The sequence below is a fragment of the Lates calcarifer genome, unplaced genomic scaffold, assembly GCF_001640805.2.
Source record: "Lates calcarifer isolate ASB-BC8 unplaced genomic scaffold, TLL_Latcal_v3 _unitig_1380_quiver_1947, whole genome shotgun sequence".
NCBI lineage: Eukaryota > Metazoa > Chordata > Actinopteri > Centropomidae > Lates > Lates calcarifer.
The window spans coordinates 1,874-25,103 of NW_026115484.1; the positions used below are offsets into that span (position 1 = coordinate 1,874).

General features: G+C 43.2%; 2 protein-coding genes across 5 annotated transcripts; one reads left to right on the plus strand and one right to left on the minus strand.

Moving 5' to 3' along the window:
• Positions 1–259: 259 nt before the first annotated feature.
• Positions 260–6,907, minus strand: LOC108888570 (endoribonuclease ZC3H12A-like). Its single transcript, XM_018684631.2, has 3 exons — positions 6,606–6,907; positions 4,865–5,444; positions 260–487 (listed from the first exon to the last, which is right to left on the minus strand). Exons 2-3 carry the CDS (start codon positions 5,398–5,400, stop codon positions 271–273), a joined length of 753 nt encoding a protein of 250 aa, XP_018540147.1. The 5' UTR covers positions 5,401–5,444; positions 6,606–6,907; the 3' UTR covers positions 260–270.
• Positions 6,908–16,340: 9,433 nt separating this feature from the next.
• On the plus strand, positions 16,341–21,879 carry LOC108888571 (protein OSCP1). 4 transcript variants are annotated; one of them, XM_018684632.2, is made up of 11 exons: positions 16,341–16,452; positions 16,607–16,636; positions 17,249–17,403; positions 17,820–17,987; positions 18,160–18,240; positions 18,336–18,439; positions 19,517–19,645; positions 19,760–19,814; positions 20,558–20,703; positions 20,791–20,851; positions 20,960–21,879. In XM_018684632.2, exons 1-11 carry the CDS (start codon positions 16,341–16,343, stop codon positions 21,080–21,082), a joined length of 1,164 nt encoding a protein of 387 aa, XP_018540148.1. In that variant the 3' UTR covers positions 21,083–21,879. The 4 variants fall into 4 exon arrangements, with proteins under 4 accessions (XP_018540148.1, XP_050923236.1, XP_050923237.1 ...); XM_051067279.1 differs by lacking the exon at positions 19,760–19,814 and having other exon boundaries at positions 19,517–19,654; positions 20,506–20,703; XM_051067280.1 differs by lacking the exon at positions 16,607–16,636 and having other exon boundaries at positions 19,760–19,817.
• Positions 21,880–23,230: the final 1,351 nt, after the last annotated feature.

Here is a 23,230-nt window from a genome sequence, read left to right on the forward strand (position 1 = left end):
CAGCTGCATCAGAGCAAATCATGTCCTGATTTTTGTTTATGCTCAGCCAACAGTCTAAAACCAAAATAGCTTAACAGTGATATTAAACACATTTGAGAGGCTGTCCTTTGTACTTGTCCTTTTTCATGAAATTGAATATTCTTCATCAGCAAGTAAGCTAATCAACATACTATTTCAGCTCTGAACAAGAATAAAAAGAAGCACATCACATAGAGTACTATAAATAGCACAGAGCAATCCTGCCATGCCCTAATTTCAATTAACAATGGGTTAAGTGTTTGATGGCGCCAGGTAAAGAAGGAAGTAGACAGCATCAACGAAACCAGTGTGAATTCCCATCGTCTTACCTGTAATGGGAACATCTGGCCGAGGCTGCTCCTTCCTCCACGAGGGAACGAACACATTGACCTCAGTGTGGCCTCTGTCCAGGAAGAAGTTCACTGCCAACTGAATTCCCAGACATGAGAAAACTTCCTTGTTCCCGTGGCTAAATGAATAAACAGAAACCAGGAAAAATGATAAACTAGAAAACATTCACACATTAATAACTTTAAAAAAGTGACTGATGAAAGCTTCACCGAACCAGTTCACAACAATGCCTCAAATGTACTTTATAATGACACACTTTGATGTTCAAACTACATCACACCCCTTAATTAATGCACACAATCATTAGTGTCTTTGCTATGCCAAATTTGACGGATGGCCAGTAGAACAAGCCTACGTGTCTCAGCAGGTTGAGCTTTCAACAAGAACACAGTATTTGTAACTACAGATTAATCTGATGATTATTTTCTCAATTAAATGATTAAAGGTTTGATCTATCACATGTCAGCAGAGAATAGTAAAAAAAAATGTTCATCACAAGTTCTCAAAGCCCAAAATTTGACCAACAAGAAAAATTCAAAGATATTCAATTCATTACCGAAAATCAACAAAACTGAGAAGCTGAAAGTGAATTTCAGGAAAAAATTACAATAATAATAATTTAACAGAATAAGAAAAAAAAAAAATCTAAAATTCAAAAATATTCAATTTTCTCTCACAGACGAGGAAGAAAATGGGTGAACATTGACATAAGAAGCTGGAAGCAGTTGATTTCAGGCATTTTTCACTAAAGAAAGGACAAGAATTAATTAATTATTACAGTAGTTGTCAATTAATTTAGTGTTAATTGATTAATAAAATAATCAAATGATCGTTTTTAGCTCTTATACTAACCAGACAGGCAAAAACACTGAGCACTTATTATTAGGAACACCATAATAATACTTGACCTCCCTTTGCTCTCAATACAGTTCTTTGTGACATAGATCCTTTGGGATTTTGGTTCATGATGGTTCATATTGACATGATTGCATCACATCATTTCCGCAGATTTGTCACTTGCACATTTATGCTGCCACTCTCCTGTTCAAACTACATCCTAAAAGTATTCTGCTGGATTCAGGTCTGGTGACTGGGGAGAGGCAACAGTGAACTCATTGTCATGTTCGTGAAACCAGTTTGACACGACTTTTGTGTTGTGACATGGTGCTTTATCATAATGGAAATAGCCATTAGACGATGATAAGACTGTGGTTATAATGCGATGTACATGGTCAGTAATAATACTCTGAAAGGCTGTGGCATTCAAACCATGACTGACTGGTATTAAGGGGCCCAAGAGTTTCAGACACTCAATACAGCCTGTCTGGCACCAACAATCATGCCATGATGAAAGTACAATTGGCTGACTGGATAACATACATAAACAGGTGTACAGGTGTTCCTAATAAAGTGACCTGTGAGTGTGCACTGGTGAATTTGATTCTGATTTTGATTTGTCCAACCAATGGTCCAGAACCCAAAGATATTCCCAGTGCTTTTGTCCTCTCTCATTATTTATTTTTTGACCTTTCAGATTATCTTGTCTTGACCTGCAGGTTGTAAATCAATGCTGTAAACTCCTGATTCTATTTTTAGACTGGGTTATAACTACACTGGTTGTTTGGCTTAGCAAAGGTTCCATTGTCTTCCACTTCACATCTGCAAATCAGTATCAGCAGCAAGCGGTGATATCAGAGAAACTAACCCAAGGATTGGTTTCAGATCTAAATACATGACACACACTGTCCCTGTGTATTTGCTCGTGTGGATGTTTATAGTAAAAATATGACAGTTGTGAGCATTCAAAGGCCTCTGGGGCTTTTTGGATGTGTCAAGTTTAAAGTTAAAGATTGTGAGAGAAGATATACGTGAGAGCTGCAGTGTAAAATGCTGTCAGGCCTGTTCCCGTTGAAATAAGATCTTTCTCTCTAAGCATTGCTGCTCCTCAAGGAAACAAGAAGGCACACACAAATGTGCATGCTCTGATTTGCATACTCGAGCAGCCAGCATGCCTGAACGGGCGTGCCTGGTTTGGATAGGCAATAGGACAGAGGGGTGTGTATGCTTTGCACACACTGAGGTTATGTACAGTATTCTCACCCATTATCTGTCACGTTTAGCCCTCCTCTGTTCCTAAAACTGTGAGTACATGTCTCAGTATGAGAAGGGCAAATGAGGGAAAAGGTAAAGCGCACCTCTGGGGGAAAGTTTCCTAAATCACCAGTGATACAGCAGTCCAAGAGGTGCAACAGTACTTGCTTCTCTTTTAACTCTATGACAACCTCCTGCACTAAGAGAGAATCTAACATGCTGCTCTTTTCTGCAACCACATAATAGAAAAAGGCTGGGTGAAGCTGCAGTGGTGTTTGCTTGAGTGCATATCGTATGAGTTTATTGATGTTTGTTGCTGATGATGATAAATCCCTCAGGGGATGTGCAATGCAAATAAAGAGCCAACAGAAAATCTGTACTGTAGCTCCTGAGAAGCTCAAACCTGTTTGTCACGGCAATCATTTAGGTCCAGAAGCTGTGAAAGTAGATTTAACGATACCATTACTTGTCACGCTATTATTAATCTGTCAATCAGACTACCACTTAATTCCAGACATAAATATTTCAGCAACTATTGGGTGGATTGTCATGAAACCTGACTCATACATTCATGTAGGATGAACTGTAATTAATTTAGCCGTATCTTTGACTTGTGACCAAATACCTGCAAAAGCCAGACATTCAGCCTCACCTGTACTTTGTGCATAGTACTAATCCATATGTTAACATGCTAACACACTGAACACAACTGAACATGGTAAACACAGTACCTGTGTTAAACATCAACATTTTATTTTCACTGCTACCTTGCTAATGTTAGCCTTTAGCTCAAAGCACCACTGTACAGCTTTTAGCTGCTAGCATGGCTGTAGACTCTTTAGCTACATGTTTAATTGTAATGTAAGGTATGTGGGATTTATTGTGAATAAGCTGAATCATACAGAATTTAGATTTTTATTTTTATGTCCATTTCATCATTTAATAAAACATTGTTTATGATCACAAACTAGCTCTTTAAGAGTTTTCCGAACATATACAACACTAAAAAGCTAAACTTTAGCGTGCTAGCAGGGTGATGCTAGCACTCCTAAGTCCTGTACTGGGCTGAATATAAGATTATTTTTTTTTGGAAAGTGGGTTAAATATTGTGTCATATTTTGTTGCTTTTTCTTTGTACCATATACAACTCACATATATAGCCTTTAGCATGTTAGCATGACGGCATTAGCCTTTAGCTAACAGCACTGCTATAACAAAAGTGCAGCACGAAGATGCTAAACTTGTTTTTATTATAATCTTTGTTGTAGTAGTAGTAGATATAGCTGATAACACATGACTTAATTACACTTTTATTCATGTTAAAAGCCTGTTTTAGTTAAAGTATCCTAAATATTAAACGTCATAAATGCGTCGGTGTTAAAGATGAAACGAATACCGATGAACTTTGAGAGTTCACAGAAGAATTATTATCTTATAGTTTATTAAACTCCCACTGTACCTTCACTCTCACTTTGTAACTAAAACATAAACTACCATATCAACCGGAGTCAGTGAAGATAAAAGCTCCCCTTGTCTGTATCAGGTAAATCTGCTTTCAGCCACATTTGACATTTCACTGATCTCCTAAACAAACTGAGTGAATCAGCAGGTGACCTGAGGTAAAACTAAATGTCAGAAAACTGTGTGACCCAAAACCACACTAAAGAAGAAACAGACAGCATTTTGTTTCGCTGCTATGGCAATAAAGACAATTGCAAGAAGAGATAAATAAACAGAATTACACAGAGCTTCTCTTAAACAAACAAAGTGGAAAAGGTTTTTACTTGTCACAACTCTGTCTGTCCTCACCCATTTGTGGTTTTTCATTTGTATTTATTAACAATGACGTGTTGGCGTCTTAAAACCTCAGTACTGCAGTGAAAAATACATATCACAATTTCCTACAGGTAATGACATCTTCAAACTTTCCAAAACCCAAATTATATTCAGTTTAAAGTTATACCGCAGCTGAAACTAATGATTATTGTCATTATCAATTAATCTGCTGATTATTTTCTTAATTAATCAATTAATTTTTTGTTTAAAAACTGTTCAACATCCAAAAATATGATGTTTACTATCAGGTGTGACAAAGACAAACAGTAAATACCCACATTTGAGAAGCTTAAGCTGTAAATATTTTACATTTTGTGCTTTAAAATATGTCTAAAAAGATCATTTGATTATCAAAATAGTTGCAAATTCACTTTCTATTGCTCATCTAACTGATTAATCAACTAATTGTTGCAGCTCTAATGGTATAAAACAGAGAAATGCATCAGATCTTCACATTTAAGAATCGAGAACCAGGGAATTTTGGACATTTTTGCTTGGAAAAATGTCTGAAATTATTAATTTTCTGTCAATCGACTAATCAATCGTTTCAGATCAGTGAGTTTCTCACCTCATGGCCACGTTGCTGCCATCTATAACGATGGGTCTCAGGGCGTCTTCATCCTCACAGCTCTCCTCTCTGCTCTGTGGAGACGATGCAGGGACAGGCAGCTGCAGGGTGGGGCCCGTGGCCTGGATGTCCCCTCTGGGCACCAGCACCGACATCGTGGTCACCGGCGCCTGCTTGGGCTCCCGACTTGCGCCAGTCCTCACCAGCTCTCCCAGGACCTTATCCGTGTCCATGGTGGGGCCGAACTTCTGCTGGACGGCGAGAACCTGAGCCGTGGAGTACCCCAGCTTGTGGAAGAAGTCCATCTGGGACTCTGGGTGCTCGGGGTCCAGGGACTGGTCGGGTTCACCGGGGTACATTTTCTCACAGGAAGGACTGGAAGAGTTTTGGACAGGGAGAGATGGAGGGACGATCCATGCAGGAGTGTCAGAGTCTGTGAGGTTTAAACAGGTTGTGGTGGGGATTTTACTCCACGGGTGTATGGATGGAAAAACAGCAACGTCAGCATTCATCTCTTCTTCCTCCGTGCAACCCATTCATGTTCCACACATCACAAATGTTCCTGTGTCCAGTCTGCAGTCTGAAAGACAAGAGTAGTACTGAACTATATCATAATACTGTGGTGGAGGAAGTTTTAGCATCACCACAATAAAAAAGCTGAAAGTCCTGCATTTAATCCTGCTTTTACTTCAGCAAAATGTACTTATTATGCAGCTAAAGTGGGCCTTTTATACGTTATACTAAGGGATTATTAAGTACTAACATGCAAACAGCATTTAAATATTGCTTTTATGTTACATTACAGGTTTTTGAACTCCTCCTCTGCAACCTACCTACAGCTAAAAAGCACAATTTACCTCTGGATTGTAATGGAGTATAAGTATAAAGTAGGACAAACATGAAATACTCAAGTAAAGTGAGTTAGAATTCTACCTAAAATAAATACATGAGCAAGTTTACTTAGTTATTATACTGCACAAAATCAATCAACTACTGTTTTTGAGTGTTTAAATTGTATTTTAAAGCAAAAATGACCCAAATTCACTGGTTTTAGCTTCTGTTCTGGTTCCAGATGTGAATATGTGCTGGTTTCTTTATTCAATAAAACTGTAAACTGAATATGTTTGGGTTCTGGACAGATGGTTGCAGCTATGTAATTAATACACAGATTATTTTCTTGATAAAATGGCAGAAAACAATGAAAAAAAAATGTCTAGTGGCCAAAACCCCCAAAAAGATTTAGTTTATATTAAATAAAACAGAGAAAAGCAGAGAAAAGCAATGACTAATGATTACTGAAAGTAAGTGTTTCAGTCCTGTTTCCTTTACTTCTATGTAAATGAATTCCTGTGTGAAAACCTGCAGATTTCATCCACAACAACCTTTAAAGTAAGACTATCTGGGATTTAGTGCAATCTGGAGTAAACAAATTAAAGAAATATTAGAACATGTTCACCTGCCTGATTTAAAAAAATATCTTATAGCCCCCATTTGACAAAATATAATATCAAACACAAAAGGAAAATTGAGGGGGGAAATAAGCGGAAAGCAAATGTTCTTATGTCATTCTCTCCCCATTTAAATGAATGAAACAATAGTGAAACTCTGCTGTTTCTCGTTTCGTAGTGTATCCTCTTCAAAACAAGGCAGAAGTTAAACCGTGGCCACTCGCAAATTCAAAAAGTCGCTCCTGCTGTTTCCGCCTTAGCTTCAACTTAACAAACCAGAGACGTAAGCTTACCTGTGCATCAGATGAGTGTTTGAAAAAGCACCAAAACTGCGTCTTTTTTCGCTCAGATTTTCATGTAAAGAGTCTTGTCGCTGCTGATAAAATGTGCCGACGAGACGCTTCTTTTTCAGAGTTGTCAGCCGGTACAAGGAAGTTGGGTTTTTTCCTTTTCTTGACATCAGCAAACAACCAGCTGGCAACCAACGAGGAGGTTTAGGCGAGTCACATGCTGGGACACCAGTTAACAAGTGTTTGGTAGAAAAAAAAAGTGTCCTCAGCACATATTCTGAAACCATTTCACTGTTATATCGATTACGCACGGATAAAATAAAAGATAATAGATGCGCGTTAAAATGGAAAAAAAAAACAACTTTTTTTTTTTTTTCAATTTACAGCCACTCGCGACAAAATACTGCAAGAAACATAATAAAATAAACTTATCTTAACCTGTTTTCTACCAAATCCTAATAACAAAGTAGGAGATCATTATAAAAATACATTTAAAACGACTTTAAAGCCAGATTATGGTTGGAAAGTCTGAATCAAAGCTGCTCTAAAGCACCATAAATAAATGTGTTGGTAACCTCACATTTCTTATATTATGGCACAGTGAGCAGTTTACTGTTGCGCCATAAAACGCCATATTTTATCTGTTATTAGTTTTACTGCATGCTCAGACAGGGCCGGATAAAACCACAAGGGGGCCTCAGGGCAAAACGTGCCCTATCACTCACTCACTGTACTAGAAAAAAAAAAGTTTGTGGAGTCATGATGAGGCACACATTCCTCAAGTGAAAAGCACCATGTAAACACAACACTCACTGAAATAATGACCACAATTTAAAGGGAATAATTTTTAAAAAATGCCAAATAGTTTGTTTTCTTGGCATTAAATTATTTTACAGGAGTATTTCACTTTATTATTTCAGTTTATAGAGTGGTATCATGGTTAATTAACTAATTACCACGTGTTTAATGTGGGCTACAGCTGCAGATACCCACTTTACAGAGTTAGTAATCCAGCTGTTTTATCTCTAATTCTGCAACAGCACAGTCTATAACTTTTCCTTAAAATTGAAATAATTGCTTATCTTCTTTTATGCTGGATAAATGTGTTTGATTGAATACCCATTTATGCAGCATGGAAGAAGATAAAGAGAAAATGAATGAAGGAAAAAATTGTATTTACGCCTACATTTGGCAAAAGAAAAATATTTCTAGTTCTAATTCTCTTTAAAAAATTTATAATACATTCAAAATCTGTGTAATATCAAAATTCTCCAGAGTTCTGACACAGAGAGAGAACTTGGCAGCAAACATTAGATGACAGAATAATGCCTTGTCCTGTATTTTATTTATGTTTTCAGAACAAAGCACCACTGGTTTTTAAATAGTAGTTAATATCATAGATACATTTTGTGGTTCATTTACCCTCGATTACATTTACGCCGTCTCCACTGTGGTTTTGGCTTGGGCTCAGTTTGAATGGGGATTTTCGGGAGAACAGCTGGATGTGAGTCAGGCTCAGCTGGAGGCAGGACGTCTGGAGGATTAATAGGATGTGATTTGTCCTCTCCTGGTCCTGGTTCATCTTTCTTTGTGGTGTGAGGTTCAGGTGACGGTGGAGATGTTGTTGGCTCAGGTCCAGGCTCTGGTTCTGGTTTTGGTTCAGGTTCAGGTTCTGGTTTGGGCTCTGGCTCTGGTTCAGGCTCTGGCTTTGGTTCAGGTTCAGGTTCAGGTTCTGGTTTGGGCTCTGGCTCTGGTTCAGGCTGTGGCTGTGGTTCAGGTTCAGGTTCTGGTTTGGGCTCTGGCTCTGGTTCAGGCTCTGGCTCAGGCTGTGGCTGTGGCTGTGGTTCAGGTTCAGGCTCTGGCTCTGGCTCTGGCTGTGGTTCAGGTTCAGGTTCAGGTTCAGGTTCAGGCTCTGGCTCTGGTTCAGGAGCTGGTTCAGGTTCTGGCTCAGGTGCTGGTTCAGGTTCAGGTTCAGGCCCAGGTTCAGGCCCAGGTTCAGGCCCAGGTTCTGGTTCAGGTTCAGGCTCAGGTGCTGGCTCTGGCTCTGGCTCTGGCTTTGGTTCAGGTTCAGGTTCAGGTTCAGGTTCAGGCTCTGGCTTTGGTTCAGGTTCAGGTTCAGGTTCAGGTTCAGGCTCTGGTTCTGGCTTTGGTTCAGGCTCTGGCTCTGGCTCTGGCTCTGGCTCAGGTTCAGGTTCAGGTTCAGGTTCAGGTTCAGGCTCAGGTGCTGGTTCAGGCTCAGGCCCAGGTTCAGGTTCAGGTTCTGGCTCAGGCTCAGGCTCAGGTCCAGGCCCAGGTTCTGGTTCAGGTGCTGGTTCAGGTTCTGGCTCAGGCTCAGGTGCTGGTTCAGGTTCTGGCTCAGGCTCAGGCTCAGGCTCAGGCCCAGGTTCTGGTTCAGGAGCTGGTTCAGGTTCAGGTTCAGGTTCAGGCTCAGGTGCTGGTTCAGGCTCAGGTGCTGGTTCAGGTTCTGGCTCAGGCTCAGGCTCAGGCCCAGGTTCAGGTTCAGGTTCAGGTTCAGGTTCAGGCTCAGGTGCTGGCTCAGGTTCAGGTTCAGGTTCAGGCTCTGGTTCAGGTTCAGGTGCTGGTTCAGGTTCTGGCTCAGGCTCAGGTTCAGGCCCAGGTTCTGGTTCAGGAGCTGGTTCAGGTTCAGGTTCAGGTTCTGGCTCAGGCTCAGGCTCAGGCCCAGGTTCAGGTTCAGGTTCAGGTTCAGGTTCAGGCTCTGGCTCTGGCTCAGGTTCAGGTTCAGGTTCAGGCTCTGGTTCAGGTTCAGGTGCTGGTTCAGGTTCTGGCTCAGGCTCACGCCCAGGTTCTGGTTCAGGAGCTGGTTCAGGTTCAGGTTCAGGCTCAGGTGCTGGTTCAGGCTCAGGTGCTGGTTCAGGTTCTGGCTCAGGCTCAGGCCCAGGTTCAGGTTCAGGTTCAGGTTCAGGTTCAGGTTCAGGCTCAGGTGCTGGTTCAGGCCCAGGTTCAGGTTCAGGTTCAGGCTCAGGTGCTGGTTCAGGTCCTGGCTCAGGCTCAGGCTCTGGCTCTGGTTCAGGTGCTGGTTCAGGTTCAGGTTCAGGCTCTGGCTCTGGCTCAGGTTCAGGTTCAGGTTCAGGTTCAGGCTCTGGTTCAGGTTCAGGTGCTGGTTCAGGTTCTGGCTCAGGCTCAGGCTCAGGCCCAGGTTCTGGTTCAGGAGCTGGTTCAGGTTCAGGCTCAGGTGCTGGTTCAGGCTCAGGCCCAGGTTCAGGTTCAGGTTCTGGCTCAGGCTCAGGTTCTGGCTCCGGTGCTGGTTCTGGCTCCGGTGCTGGTTCTGGCTCAGGCTCAGGTCCAGGCCCAGGTTCTGGTTCAGGTGCTGGTTCAGGTTCTGGCTCAGGCTCAGGTGCTGGTTCAGGTTCTGGCTCAGGCTCAGGCTCAGGCCCAGGTTCTGGTTCAGGAGCTGGTTCAGGTTCAGGCTCAGGCTCAGGTGCTGGTTCAGGCTCAGGTGCTGGTTCAGGTTCTGGATCAGGCTCAGGCTCAGGCCCAGGTTCAGGTTCAGGTTCAGGTTCAGGTTCAGGCTCTGGCTCTGGCTCTGGCTCAGGTTCAGGTTCAGGTTCAGGCTCTGGCTTTGGTTCAGGTTCAGGTTCAGGCTCAGGTTCTGGCTTTGGTTCAGGCTCTGGCTCTGGTTCAGGCTCTGGTTCAGGTTCAGGTTCAGGCCCAGGTTCTGGCGCAGGCTCAGGTGCTGGTTCTGGCTCTGGCTCAGGCTCAGGCTCAGGCTCAGGCCCAGGTTCTGGTTCAGGAGCTGGTTCAGGTTCTGGCTCAGGCTCAGGTGCTGGTTCAGGTTCTGGCTCAGGATCAGGCCCAGGCTCTGGTTCAGGAGCTGGTTCAGGTTCTGGCTCAGGTGCTGGTTCAGGTTCAGGCTCTGGCTCTGGCTCTGGCTTTGGTTCAGGTTCAGGTTCAGGTTCAGGTTCAGGTTCAGGTTCTGGCTCTGGTTCTGGCTTTGGTTCAGGCTCTGGCTCTGGTGCTGGTTCAGGCTCTGGTTCAGGTTCAGGTTCAGGTTCAGGTTCAGGTTCAGGCTCTGGTTCAGGTGCTGGTTCAGGTTCTGGCTCAGGCTCTGGCTCTGGCTGAGGTTCTGGTTCAGGTTCAGGTTCAGGTTCAGGCTCAGGTGCTGGTTCAGGCCCAGGTTCAGGTTCAGGTTCAGGCTCAGGTGCTGGTTCAGGTCCTGGCTCAGGCTCTGGCTCTGGTTCAGGTGCTGGTTCAGGTTCAGGTTCAGGCTCTGGCTCTGGCTCAGGTTCAGGTTCAGGTTCAGGCTCTGGTTCAGGTTCTGGCTCAGGCTCTGGTTCAGGTTCAGGCTCTGGCTCTGGCTCTGGCTCTGGCTTTGGTTCAGGTTCAGGTTCAGGTTCAGGCTCTGGTTCAGGTTTAGGTGCTGGTTCAGGTGCTGGTTCAGGTTCTGGCTCTGGCTCTGGCTCAGGTTCAGGCTCTGGCTTAGGTTCTGGTTCAGGTTCAGGTTCAGGTTCTGGCTCAGGCCCAGGTGCAGGTTCAGGCTCAGGTTCTGGCTCTGGTGCTGGTTCTGGCTCAGGCTCAGGCTCAGGCTCAGGCTCAGGCTCAGGCTCAGGCCCAGGTTCTGGTTCAGGAGCTGGTTCAGGAGCTGGTTCAGGTTCTGGCTCAGGCCCAGGTTCTGGCTCAGGTGCTGGCTCAGGCTCTGGCTCAGGTTCAGGCTCTGGCTGAGGTTCTGGTTCAGGTTCAGGTTCAGGCTCTGGCTCTGGCTTTGGTTCAGGTTCAGGTTCAGGTTCAGGCTCTGGTTCAGGTTCAGGTGCTGGTTCAGGTGCTGGTTCAGGTTCTGGCTCAGGCTCTGGCTCAGGTTCAGGCTCTGGCTTAGGTTCTGGTTCAGGTTCAGGCTCAGGCTCAGGCTCAGGCTCAGGTGCTGGTTCAGGCTCAGGTTCTGGCTCCGGTGCTGGTTCAGGCTCAGGTTCTGGCTCTGGTGCTGGTTCTGGCTCAGGCTCAGGCCCAGGTCCTGGTTCAGGAGCTGGTTCAGGTTCTGGCTCAGGCTCAGGCCCAGGTTCTGGTTCAGGAGCTGGTTCAGGTTCAGGCTCAGGTTCAGGCTCAGGCTCAGGCTCAGGCCCAGGTTCTGGCTCAGGTGCTGGTTCAGGTTCTGGCTCTGGCTCAGGCTCAGGCTCAGGCTCAGGTGCTGGTTCAGGCTCAGGCCCAGGTGCTGGTTCAGGCTCAGGCTCAGGTGCTGGTTCAGGTGCTGGCTCAGGCTCAGGCTCAGGCTCAGGCTCTGGCTCAGGTTCAGGCTCTGGCTTAGGTTCTGGTTCAGGTGCTGGTTCAGGCTCAGGCTCAGGCTCAGGTGCTGGTTCAGGCTTTGGTTCAGGTTCAGGTTCAGGTTCAGGCTCTGGTTCAGGTTTAGGTGCTGGTTCAGGTGCTGGTTCAGGTTCTGGCTCTGGCTCTGGCTCAGGTTCAGGCTCTGGCTTAGGTTCTGGTTCAGGTTCAGGTTCAGGTTCTGGCTCAGGCTCAGGTGCAGGTTCAGGCTCAGGTTCTGGCTCTGGTGCTGGTTCTGGCTCAGGCTCAGGCTCAGGCTCAGGCTCAGGCTCAGGCCCAGGTTCTGGTTCAGGAGCTGGTTCAGGAGCTGGTTCAGGTTCTGGCTCAGGCCCAGGTTCTGGCTCAGGTGCTGGCTCAGGCTCTGGCTCAGGTTCAGGCTCTGGCTGAGGTTCTGGTTCAGGTTCAGGTTCAGGCTCTGGCTCTGGCTTTGGTTCAGGTTCAGGTTCAGGTTCAGGCTCTGGTTCAGGTTCAGGTGCTGGTTCAGGTGCTGGTTCAGGTTCTGGCTCAGGCTCTGGCTCAGGTTCAGGCTCTGGCTTAGGTTCTGGTTCAGGTTCAGGCTCAGGCTCAGGCTCAGGCTCAGGTGCTGGTTCAGGCTCAGGTTCTGGCTCCGGTGCTGGTTCAGGCTCAGGTTCTGGCTCTGGTGCTGGTTCTGGCTCAGGCTCAGGCCCAGGTCCTGGTTCAGGAGCTGGTTCAGGTTCTGGCTCAGGCTCAGGCCCAGGTTCTGGTTCAGGAGCTGGTTCAGGTTCAGGCTCAGGTTCAGGCTCAGGCTCAGGCTCAGGCCCAGGTTCTGGCTCAGGTGCTGGTTCAGGTTCTGGCTCTGGCTCAGGCTCAGGCTCAGGCTCAGGTGCTGGTTCAGGCTCAGGCCCAGGTGCTGGTTCAGGCTCAGGCTCAGGTGCTGGTTCAGGTGCTGGCTCAGGCTCAGGCTCAGGCTCAGGCTCTGGCTCAGGTTCAGGCTCTGGCTTAGGTTCTGGTTCAGGTGCTGGTTCAGGCTCAGGCTCAGGCTCAGGTGCTGGTTCAGGCTCAGGTGCTGGTTCAGGCTCAGGTTCTGGCTCTGGTGCTGGTTCTGGCTCAGGCTCAGGCCCAGGTCCTGGTTCAGGAGCTGGTTCAGGTTCTGGCTCAGGCTCAGGTGCTGGTTCAGGTTCTGGCTCAGGCTCAGGCCCAGGTTCTGGTTCAGGAGCTGGTTCAGGTTCTGGCTCAGGCCCAGGTTCAGGTTCAGGTGCTGGTTCAGGTTCTGGCTCTGGCTCAGGCTCAGGTGCTGGTTCAGGCTCAGGCCCAGGTGCTGGTTCAGGCTCAGGCTCAGGCTCAGGTGCTGGTTCAGGCTCAGGTTCTGGTTCAGGTGCTGGTTCAGGCTCAGGCCCAGGTGCTGGCTCAGGTTCTGGCTCAGGCTCAGGTGCAGATGTTGGCTCAGGTTCTGGCTCAGGCTCAGGTGCAGATGTTGGTTCAGGTTCTGGCTCAGGCTCAGGCACAGGTGCTGGTTCTGGCTCAGGCTCAGTTGGTTCAGGTTCTGGTTCAGGCTCAGGTCCAGGTGTTGGTCCAGGCTGCGGCCCCGGCCCAGGTGTGTTCGACTCTGGCTCCTGACCCGGTTCAGGTGTTGTCTGCAGCTCTGTCGTTACATCCTGTGGAGGATTAATCGTCATCTGCGGCTTGGTTCCATCACCTCCTCCACCTCCTCCACCTCCTCCACCTCCTCCACAGCTGCACGGCTTGATCTCAGTGATGTGTTTAATGAGATCAGCACTGGGGAAGTTCATACTGAAGATGCCTAAGCAGCCTTGGTTTAAGGAGCTCTTCTTATGTTCCTTCACTAAGTCGTAAATCTGCTTGTTAACTTTTTCTGCCAGCGTTTTAGGACTGTGATACCACGCCACTGCGTTGTCAGTCAGCACAAAGTGATGATCACACAGGTGCGACCTGAGTTTCTGTATTCTGTCTTCAACGTTGATCAGTTTGTTATTCCTAAAGAAGAACGACTTCTGGTTTTCTGCCCCGTGGTGGAATGTGGGGCTCTGGAGAAGAACGATCTTGCCCCTCGCCTGTGCCATGTTCGGCACCGACAATTCCGTCCATATTTGATCTTTGTGCTTTGAAATCTGCTTCTCCAACATGTTTACGATTTTGTCCTGGACAATTCCATGTATAGTTATCTTCATCAGCACAGTCTCGTCCTTGTGGGTTTCCAAGAATTTGAAAATGGTTTTGAGGACATCCTGAAATGTGATACGTTTCCATAATATCCAGTTGCTATCCTGGATGTAGGGAAGTTGGTGCGGAAACCAAATCGCAGTGTGTATGTCAAAAAACCGTAGTCCTACGTGAAGTTGCTTGTCTAAGGTCCAAACTTGACAAACAAAATTTGGTAATCCACTTAAAGACAAGCTTTTGTGTGTTCCAGGTATGGTGATTGCAGACACTGGAGTGTTATCAGGAATAGACTTCATCCAGTCAGAGTTATAAAGATGTCCACTGAGTTTTGAGTTATAATTCACACCCGTCTCTGAGCATGAACAACAGGTCATTCTGAAGGGAGACACATCATATTTGAATAAAATATTTGTGAAGTGAATAAAAGCAGGAAAACGGTCTGAATATAGAAGAAATGTTTGTTGGGTTTGTTGCAATAAGTGATGAAGCACATTCAACTTACAGAGAGAGAAGCCACAGGTAGTGAAGGAGCTCCATGATTGGTTTGGAGGCCAAGCTATGGTCCACTGAATTCAAGTCAGAAGATCTCCAGCTCTCCTTCCAAGACGTGTTTATATATTTTGTCTCGACTGTCAATTTGTAAAACGCCTCTCCATCCTTGAAAAGTGTTTAACAAGCGTGTACATAACCGAGAAAACGGGCTGGAGTCGGCTGCTGTAACAGCGAGCGTAAAGATAGCCGGGCTTCATTTGCATGTGTCTACTCTCTAATCTTTTATTTTGAATGAGAGAGGAAGAGAGAGAAAGGAAGAGACAAAGACGTGAGCATCGTAAAAGTGGTGAACAGATGATATTGTGAGAGTCTGAGTAAGTAAAACGTAGCTGCAGCAACAGTTATGGAAATAAACTTGCCAGTTCAGCTGGCTATCCTTTGCATACACTGCATGTAAGAATGCTGAGGAGCGTCACTAATAATGCAACAAATATCAAAATTAAAAATAAGATTATTCACTTTTTTGTGTTTTGCTTTTTATTGTGAGCTTCTATCGTCTGTCTTTTAACATGTAGAGTTCTTTCACTTATTTTTATATTTGTCTTTTTTCTATTTTATTATATTGTTACTGTGCTGTTATAGTTTTTTGTGGACCCCAGGAACATTAGCTGCCACTGTGTAGAAGCTAATGGAGATCCAAATATAAGAATAAATAGACTCCTGTCTGTGTGGTAAACTGAAGCTGTAGTTAGCGTCCAGTTAGCTTAGCTTAGCATAAACACTGGAAACGGGGGGAAACAGCTAGCCTAATCAACACAGTTTATCTCGTTTGTTGAATCCATTCAAAAACCAAAGCATAAAAATGATGTTCTGGTTTAAAGTAAGGGGTCTACTGCCGGACTGTTTCATGACCTGCACTAACTTGATGGGGTTATTTCATCACCATGATGACGACAACCAGCCGGCAAAGAGTAAAGCCGATGCTAAGCTAACCTGCCTCTGACTTCTTCTTCATATTCAACAACTGTGGGAGTGTTTTTGATCTTGTCCAGTAGTTTGAGGAACATCCTTCCATGATTCATCATGATGTTGATATTTATTTCTTTATTTGTTAGAGGCCATGTACAATTTTAGACCTAAACGTTGCCATTTAATGCTAATATACATCTGCAGTCCCCAGGCAGATCATAATGTGACATACACCAGGTGAGAAATTACATTCAGTGAACCAAAGAAGCAGATAAATCAGATAAAGTTAAATATTTGGCTTTTGGAGGCACTGATTGCAGTGCTGAGTGGTTTTCAATAGATTTTTTTGTTACAGCAGCAGATTAATACCCATGGTTTTGAATAAATATGGGTGTAATATTTAGGTGTAGTGTGTTTTACAAAATATTAATATGGTAAAATATTGAATTTCTGTCTCTTGTGTTTGCATCATGCTATAGTTGTATACAGGCATATAAAAGGGACCTATGAAGCAGTTAAGGGTTTGTTTGTTTTCTGGTTTTCTCTCTGTACCCATATACTCTCCATGCTTGGTTGTGCTGTACAGTCACATCATCCTTATCCTGGCCAATAAGCTTGTGCGTGGCCTCTGCTGATCCTCTTCCTGACCACCTGTTGCATCTTAGTGCGAGAGGTTATCTGCACAAGTACGATCAGATAAGACAACATCGACAGCTCCGTTACCACTTCACAATCAGATAACGCTTCTGAAATGACAGGACTGCCTCTGATCTACGAGGAAGGGGCTCATCTGCTTCTAAGATCAACACTTCTGCAACAGCTTTTGCCCGAGGAGGAGCTAATCCCTTCCTTTGTCTTTGCAGGATGTCTGTGAGAACTCTCCCCCTGGTTTTCATTAATCTCGGTGGAGAAATGCTTTACATACTGGACCAACGGCTGCAAGCTCAGAACACGTCTGAGGACAATTCAGAGAAAGGTAGAGGTAGATAAGAGACCTGACAGTCATCCCTCTACCCTGATGAGCTGTAGTCAGATGTCAGTTTATAAACTCAACATGTGCATCTCTAATTTCCCTGCACACCGCCCCGAATGACAAGTCAGTTTTCTTTCTCTTCTTTCTTTTCTTGCAGGGGTGTGGTCAGAAAATGATAGAAGAAGAGGTATCCATGTCATACTTCAGCATATATTATTGTTTAGTCAGCTTCTTCTGCCTCTGTAGTTTCTATCATTAGTTGTAGAGATGTAGTAGTAGTTTCACTGCTGCTTTATTTTACATGATTATGCTGCATGAATCAGGCACCAATAAAAATACAGATCAGCTGGTGCAGTGTAAGAAAACATGGGTTAAAAATAGACACCTACTAACAGTAACATGCTCAGCAGAATCTTAAAATCACATATTTAAATGCATAAAATTCCAGATTCATGTTAATCATTAAAAGTGGATTAAAAGCATAGATGATTAATCAAAGGCTGAGTGCAGTATTTGCATTTTTTAAGTCTTAAAAAGCCTAAAAAGACAAAATAAAGGCTTTACTACCTATTTATTGTACAGTTTCAGGGCCAGAATGAAAACTTTACACCATTTTCCTCAATCTCGCTGTTTGTATAGTTACTGTTCTCTGTGTTTGGACTGCAGCGTAGCCCAATGAGCACCACCAGCTGTAAAGACACAACATTAAAATAAGGTCACCTGTACAACCTCCAATACACCTAAAGTTTTCAATAGAAGAATGAACTACCTTCTCTTTCTGTCCCCTTCCTACTCATAGTTATGAATGACATCGTTGGGACCATGTTTAATAAAGCCTTCATGGATGAACTTCTCAAACCTCAGCAGCTTTATTCTCACCGGACACTGAAGACGGTTCTGACTCGAATAGCACACGCCTCCATCATGAGGCTGAACCCTGCCAGCATGGACAGGGTACATACTGGATACCACAGAGGAATATTTTAAGTCTTTTTGGGAAGAAAACAAGTCAAGTCTAAAGTTGTTTTAATCAGTTACAGTCATTAATCTTTATTTAAAGTGAATTATTTACACATTTTTGCTTGAGAGTAGTGTTTTTTTCACAGCTACATCCATGTATTTTCAACCTAAAGGCCTAATATTTAAATAATAATGGTCTGTCTAATCCTGGATTTTAAGAGGGCTTTAGGGGGGTCAAAACTCAAAATAAGTCAAGTCTTAAGTCCTTATTTTTATGACTTTACTTGCTAGAGTCCAGCTTTCAACTCCACACCCCTGATTCAAGATGCATTTAAAGTATATTTTAAGAGAAAGGGAATTGTTGGGATATGAGAAAAAAGGTCTTTTTCCTTTTTTTTTTCTTCCTGCAGCTTTACGAGCTGATGGTTATGGCATTCAAATATCAAGTCTTCCTTTGTCCACGGCCAAAAGACTTGCTGCTCATCTCGTACAATCACATAGACACCATCAGGGAATTTGTAAAAGACACTCCTGTGGTAGTGAATCAAGTGGACGAGACGCACAGAAAGATCATTGAGGTACTGCTGTCATTAAATAAACCATTTGATTTTACTGAATTCTTACAGCATCTAAACACAGCTCTCTGTCCACAGTCGCCTATAGAGTCTGTACAACGAGTGCAACCTCCAGCTGTCAGTTTTTATCACCTGCTACATCCTGTGCGACCTGTTTTTGTTCCTTTTGATGCAGGTATACTCATCATTATCAGAGGGAGAATTCCAGCTTCTCCGACAAACGCTGCTCATATTTTTCCAAGACATGCACGTTCGAGTGAGTCCTCTGTTATTAGCTCATCAGCCTGTATGAGTGAAGTGAAATGAAAATAAGAATTGAATTAATTTATCTTCAACATCTTTGCCTCTCAGGTGTCACTTTTCCTCAAGATTCAAGTCCAGAATCCCAACGGACGTTTTGCCCTGTCGACCTCAGGCCCAGTGCCTCATGGGACAGAGGTTCCGGGATTGATTAGGTAGGTAGAAAACATGAAGGGGGGCACTGAATTTGCTCTGCAGAATCATCAATATCAGACTCTTTTATATGTGGATTTTGATGCTCAGTGTGGTACAGGGTGTACCAGTGCCTTTCAACAACTACAACTCCAATGGGGCTTTGACAAAATCTCATAAGCTAATGCTTATTTTGATTAAACTGATGGTAGGCGGCCATTTTGATCCACACTGAAATATACAGACATATGTTGGATGGATTGTGATGAAATGTTGTACTAATTCAAGTTCCCCAGAGGATACAGCTTAATGACTTCAGTGATCACCTGACTGTTTTATCAAGCACCAGAAAGAAGTGGAAATTTGCAGTTAACCAGTGAAATATCTTCACGTCCACACAATTTAATTTAACAAAATCTGTTACAGAAATTGCTGATTTCTGTAAAAAAAAAAAAAAGTCTGAGAACATGTTTAAACTTCTAAAACAAAAAAAAAAAAACAAACAAAAAAAAAAAAAAAAAGCATTAAAGACGCCCATTTTTTTAGGAACTTTTAGTGGAAAGTTTTGACACTAACACTGGCTAGGTAAAGTTAAGGCTAGCCGTTTCAACACAACTAAACTGACACATTTCATTCCTGTGTTTCTTTACTTGGGGAAACAGATACTTTAACTTCTAATGAATCTGCTCTTTTTCACCTTTAGGTAACCTATAGTGTGTGTAAGTCAAACTCCTTTGATTTGCATGTTACCTAACACACATATTTCCTCAGGGTGTTCGAAATGTCAGAGTTTTACTGTTACACAGCTGAGCATAAATCTGTACCTCACCTTTACACACTATACATGCCTTTGACATCTGGTTGTTAGGCCTCTTTTGAACAGAGAAACAGCACACACACTGACAAAGAAAATAAGATTCTTTAGATGCAAAAAGAGCCAACGTAATTTTAGTTTAACCCAATGTGATGTGACTGCTGGACTGATGCAACTGTAAAGGCTCCGCTGACAAGCTAACATGTCTTAATTTGAAAATTTCTTGTGTTTAGTCTCTTATACTTAAATATTCCAGAGTGTCATCACCTCTTCCTGTTTCACACAGGACGTTTGACAGTAAGGGCAGAGAAGTGAGACGAAGCGAGTTCCCCACCGGAGGAAGTTACAGCAGCCCCATCAGAGAGGGATGTTTTGAGCTGCACGGAGACAGAATCATCAGACTGGGCCTGAACATGTATGTGCTGTGTGTGTGTGGTGCAATGCATCAGCTAATTAAAATGGGCAGTAGCATTTACATGGACTAACTCTGTATTTTTTAGATCATGTTTTGTGTTTCGTGAATTTAAAGGTACACTGTGAATCATCCAGAGGAGACGCACACATCCAAGGCTCCCTCTGTCAAGGTAGTGATGTGCAGACATTTCCATGGCAGGAAAACCACAGGTGGAATTAAAACATTGGTTGGACATGTTTCAGGTGTTATGTGCCATTACTGGTGTTTATGCAGTGTGTATACAGGGCTCTCTGTGTGTACATTATTATGTGTATGTGTGGTCATTATTCAAACCTGTGCACCTGCTGTTTAAAAACACCTGTACACACCTGAAATCCTCATTTAAATATATAAACACGCTGCCCACAATACAACACTACTGTACATAAATAAAGTTGTATTTTCACTCCATTACATTTATTCCAATTTATATGAATTAAATCCTACAATACTATACACTTGTACTACTACTACTTTTTAAATTACCTGCCTTACTTCGATCATTGTAGTACTGTTGAAGTAATGTAATGAGTGGCTGCTTATACACGTTTAGAAAAATGTTTTATATTTACACTCAGAGGCCACTTTTTTAGGGACACCTGTGAAATCTAATGCAATCCAATAAAACAGCTCGGCCTTAAATTTTACCTTTACAAAGATAATAATGTTCAGCTTTGAGCTGTCACTGTCAGAGAGCTATTTATCTCTTTAAATTTGTTTATCACTGAGGTTGTAGGTTGATACAACTACTTTATTCTGAGAGGTGTTTCTAATGTTTTGTCCCATTTCTGAATACAGTTATCTTACATTTTATTTTTGAGAACTTCTGTCTGTTCACGTCTAACCTTTCTGTCCACGTCCGTCACGCTGCAGACCGACGACACCCCCAACCTGCTCGCCAAGGAGGAGCTGAACCTGCTGGCTCGTCTGATGGGCAGCATGAAGGCCGAGAACAAGCCCAAAGCTGAAACTGGCTTTCGGATCAACCTGTTTACGACAGATGAAGAGGAGGAGGAGGCGTGAGTGCTGCTTTTTTAAATGCTCATTTTCATACAATTAAATTAAACATTAATTCCCACAAATCTGGCTTTTGTTTTGCTTGACAGGGGAGCTTCATGTGGAGCTGAGGAGTCCTTGTTTGGAGTCATAAATATTCAAGCGATGCAGGTAGAGTGAAGTAATACTGGGTAGACTGTTGTAAATCATTCACCACAGTTTTAATCTGTTTATTATGAACATTCAGGGAGTTTCACTTTTGGGTTTTCTTTGGCTCAGGATGAACAGGCTGCGACTGAGCTGGCTCGAATCGCCGGGCAGTTTGCAGAGCAACAAGAACAACCTGAAAACCCCAGCGGTAACAAAGGAGACGACCTGCTGGCCATGATGGACGACCTCTGACTCTTACCCATCTCTTCATTTTCAGTGGCTGATCAAACTTAGGATGTTTTAATGAGTTTTATTTTTATGGCCTAAATGACTCACTCATCTCAGGTATAATCACACTGTGTTAATATCACATCATCCCTCAATGTGAGCTTGTGTTTAATTTGTATTCTACACTGATGTAAACTACACTCTAATTACCATGTGAAGCTTTCACTGTGATGATTTACAACATTATACAACATTATTTCTGCTACAGGTTTTTAGCTTTTCATTGGACTTTGTGCACCAGACAAAGATGGAAATCTAAACTACTCTTTTACTCTGAGAAGGGCTCTACTATAGTACTACCTAACAAATGAAATCCAAATACTTCTGCACTGGAATGGAATGTTTCATTTGCAAAAGTAAGATCAATTAGTTTCCAGCGAGTGCTATCCCCGCGTGTTGCAACATGGAGTCAGAACTATAAATCTTTAGAGCCTTAAAGGCACAACCACAAATATAATATGCTATCACTCTCAAAACTGGTTTTAATACAGAGATTAATGTTAAGTAATAACCCATTCTGTGTAATTGAATTTATCTGATGCTGCGGGAGGTTTATTTGCTTCAAAAAGTGATCAGACTTCAAGTTATCGCTTGTTACACAAACTATTTATTTCGGCTACATAGGTCCTGGGTACTTAAAGTTATATAAATATGTGTTTGACTGAGTCATACAGTGATGACAATGAGGGGTCTGGGGATATTTTTACCATCTACAACATTCAGATGTTTAATAAACATGGATTAAGTTAAGAAAAGTAAAACTGCTTGGCTGTTATGTAAATATTTGTCTGTTTTCCGGAGGAGCCGACAGAGGGCGCTGTTGTTTTGTGTGTATATGTGACGCAGAGTGAGACGTCATCACGCTGCCGTTTCCTTGATGACGCTCCTCATGCGGGAAAACCAACTTGTTGCCACTCTTGAACGGTTTGTCTCCATCTCTAAGAGATTAGGCGTCGTTTTACTCTTTAAAACGGGGATTTAACCGATGCAGGTAAATGTTATACACAACACCCGAGGGTAACTGTTTAATATTCGCTATCTAGAGGCTCTGTCGTACTTAAATCTAGCTTCTGCTAACGCTAACAAGCTAATCTAACAGACAAAAACAAACTTGCACAGGGTTTTTCTGAGTGGTAATTTTGAGGTGAAGATGAATAAATGATGCTTAAGATGAAGTTAGTATTTGATATCGTTACAACCACGATGACATAAATTGATATAGTTTTTTTAGAAACAGAGACGTTAAATGTTAAATGGGCTAATTTTACATCTGAATTAATGTCAGGCTTCTAAACGTGTTGGACTGATACTGCTGCCGCATTTTATGGCCAGCATGTGTCCACACGATGAGTTATTTAAGGACTGCAGACAAAACACACAAGACGTAACAACATAAAGCTAAACAACAGCGTCCTGAAATCCAAAATCCCATCACCACAAATTAAATAAGAAACATCTTAAATACAAAAAACAGATTTCTATCTATTGAAGAAATGTGGATTTCTGTAACATGGCCCAAAAGATAAGGTAAAATATTTAATAATTGCATTGGAAATTTTGATAAGAGTTCATTCCAGTTTGTTGCCTTTTAATGCTGTGATGGACATTACTTAGAAATACTGATATTCTCAATGTAATCTTTAATTGTAAGAGTGATATTTAATCTTTTCTCCACCCTGGGGGCTTCCCTCCCATAATAGCTGCTGAGTCCAAATAAATGTATTTGGATTTGAGTGCTGACATAATCACTAAAGATTATATTTTCATTAAATACAGCTGCACTTAATCATGAGGCCACACACTCACCTGCCACTTAGTAGAAACATCCAGTTAAAACACAACAGCCCTGCAATAAATCCTGACTTCATTCAGGTATAATGTTCAGTTATTGTTAAAACTGTGTTAAATGTGTGTTGATGTTTGGAGGATGTAGATTGTGGTGCTGTTGAGCTGTATTGTGTATACTTTTTAGGTGCCTCTAATATTTTGTCCACCCCACTTACAGTTTATCAGTGAAAGCAGAATAAATATTAGAGATAAATCTCACAAATCTCATCTTTGATTCCCTCTGGTGGTGAGTTGTGTGATGTAAATTACCCGTCTGTTTACCTG

Coding starts and splice junctions, on each gene's coding strand:
- LOC108888571 (XM_051067279.1), top strand. CDS start 16,341: ATGTCTGTGAGAACTCTCCCCCTGGTTTTCATTAATCTCGGTGGAGAA. Junction 18,241..18,335: donor TCCAAGACATGCACGTTCGA/GTGAGTCCTCTG, acceptor TTTGCCTCTCAG/GTGTCACTTTTCCTCAAGAT. Junction 20,852..20,959: donor TAAATATTCAAGCGATGCAG/GTAGAGTGAAGT, acceptor TCTTTGGCTCAG/GATGAACAGGCTGCGACTGA.
- LOC108888570 (XM_018684631.2), bottom strand. CDS start 5,400: ATGGGTTGCACGGAGGAAGAAGAGATGAATGCTGACGTTGCTGTTTTT. Junction 488..4,864: donor GGCAGCAACGTGGCCATGAG/GTGAGAAACTCA, acceptor TTATTCATTTAG/CCACGGGAACAAGGAAGTTT.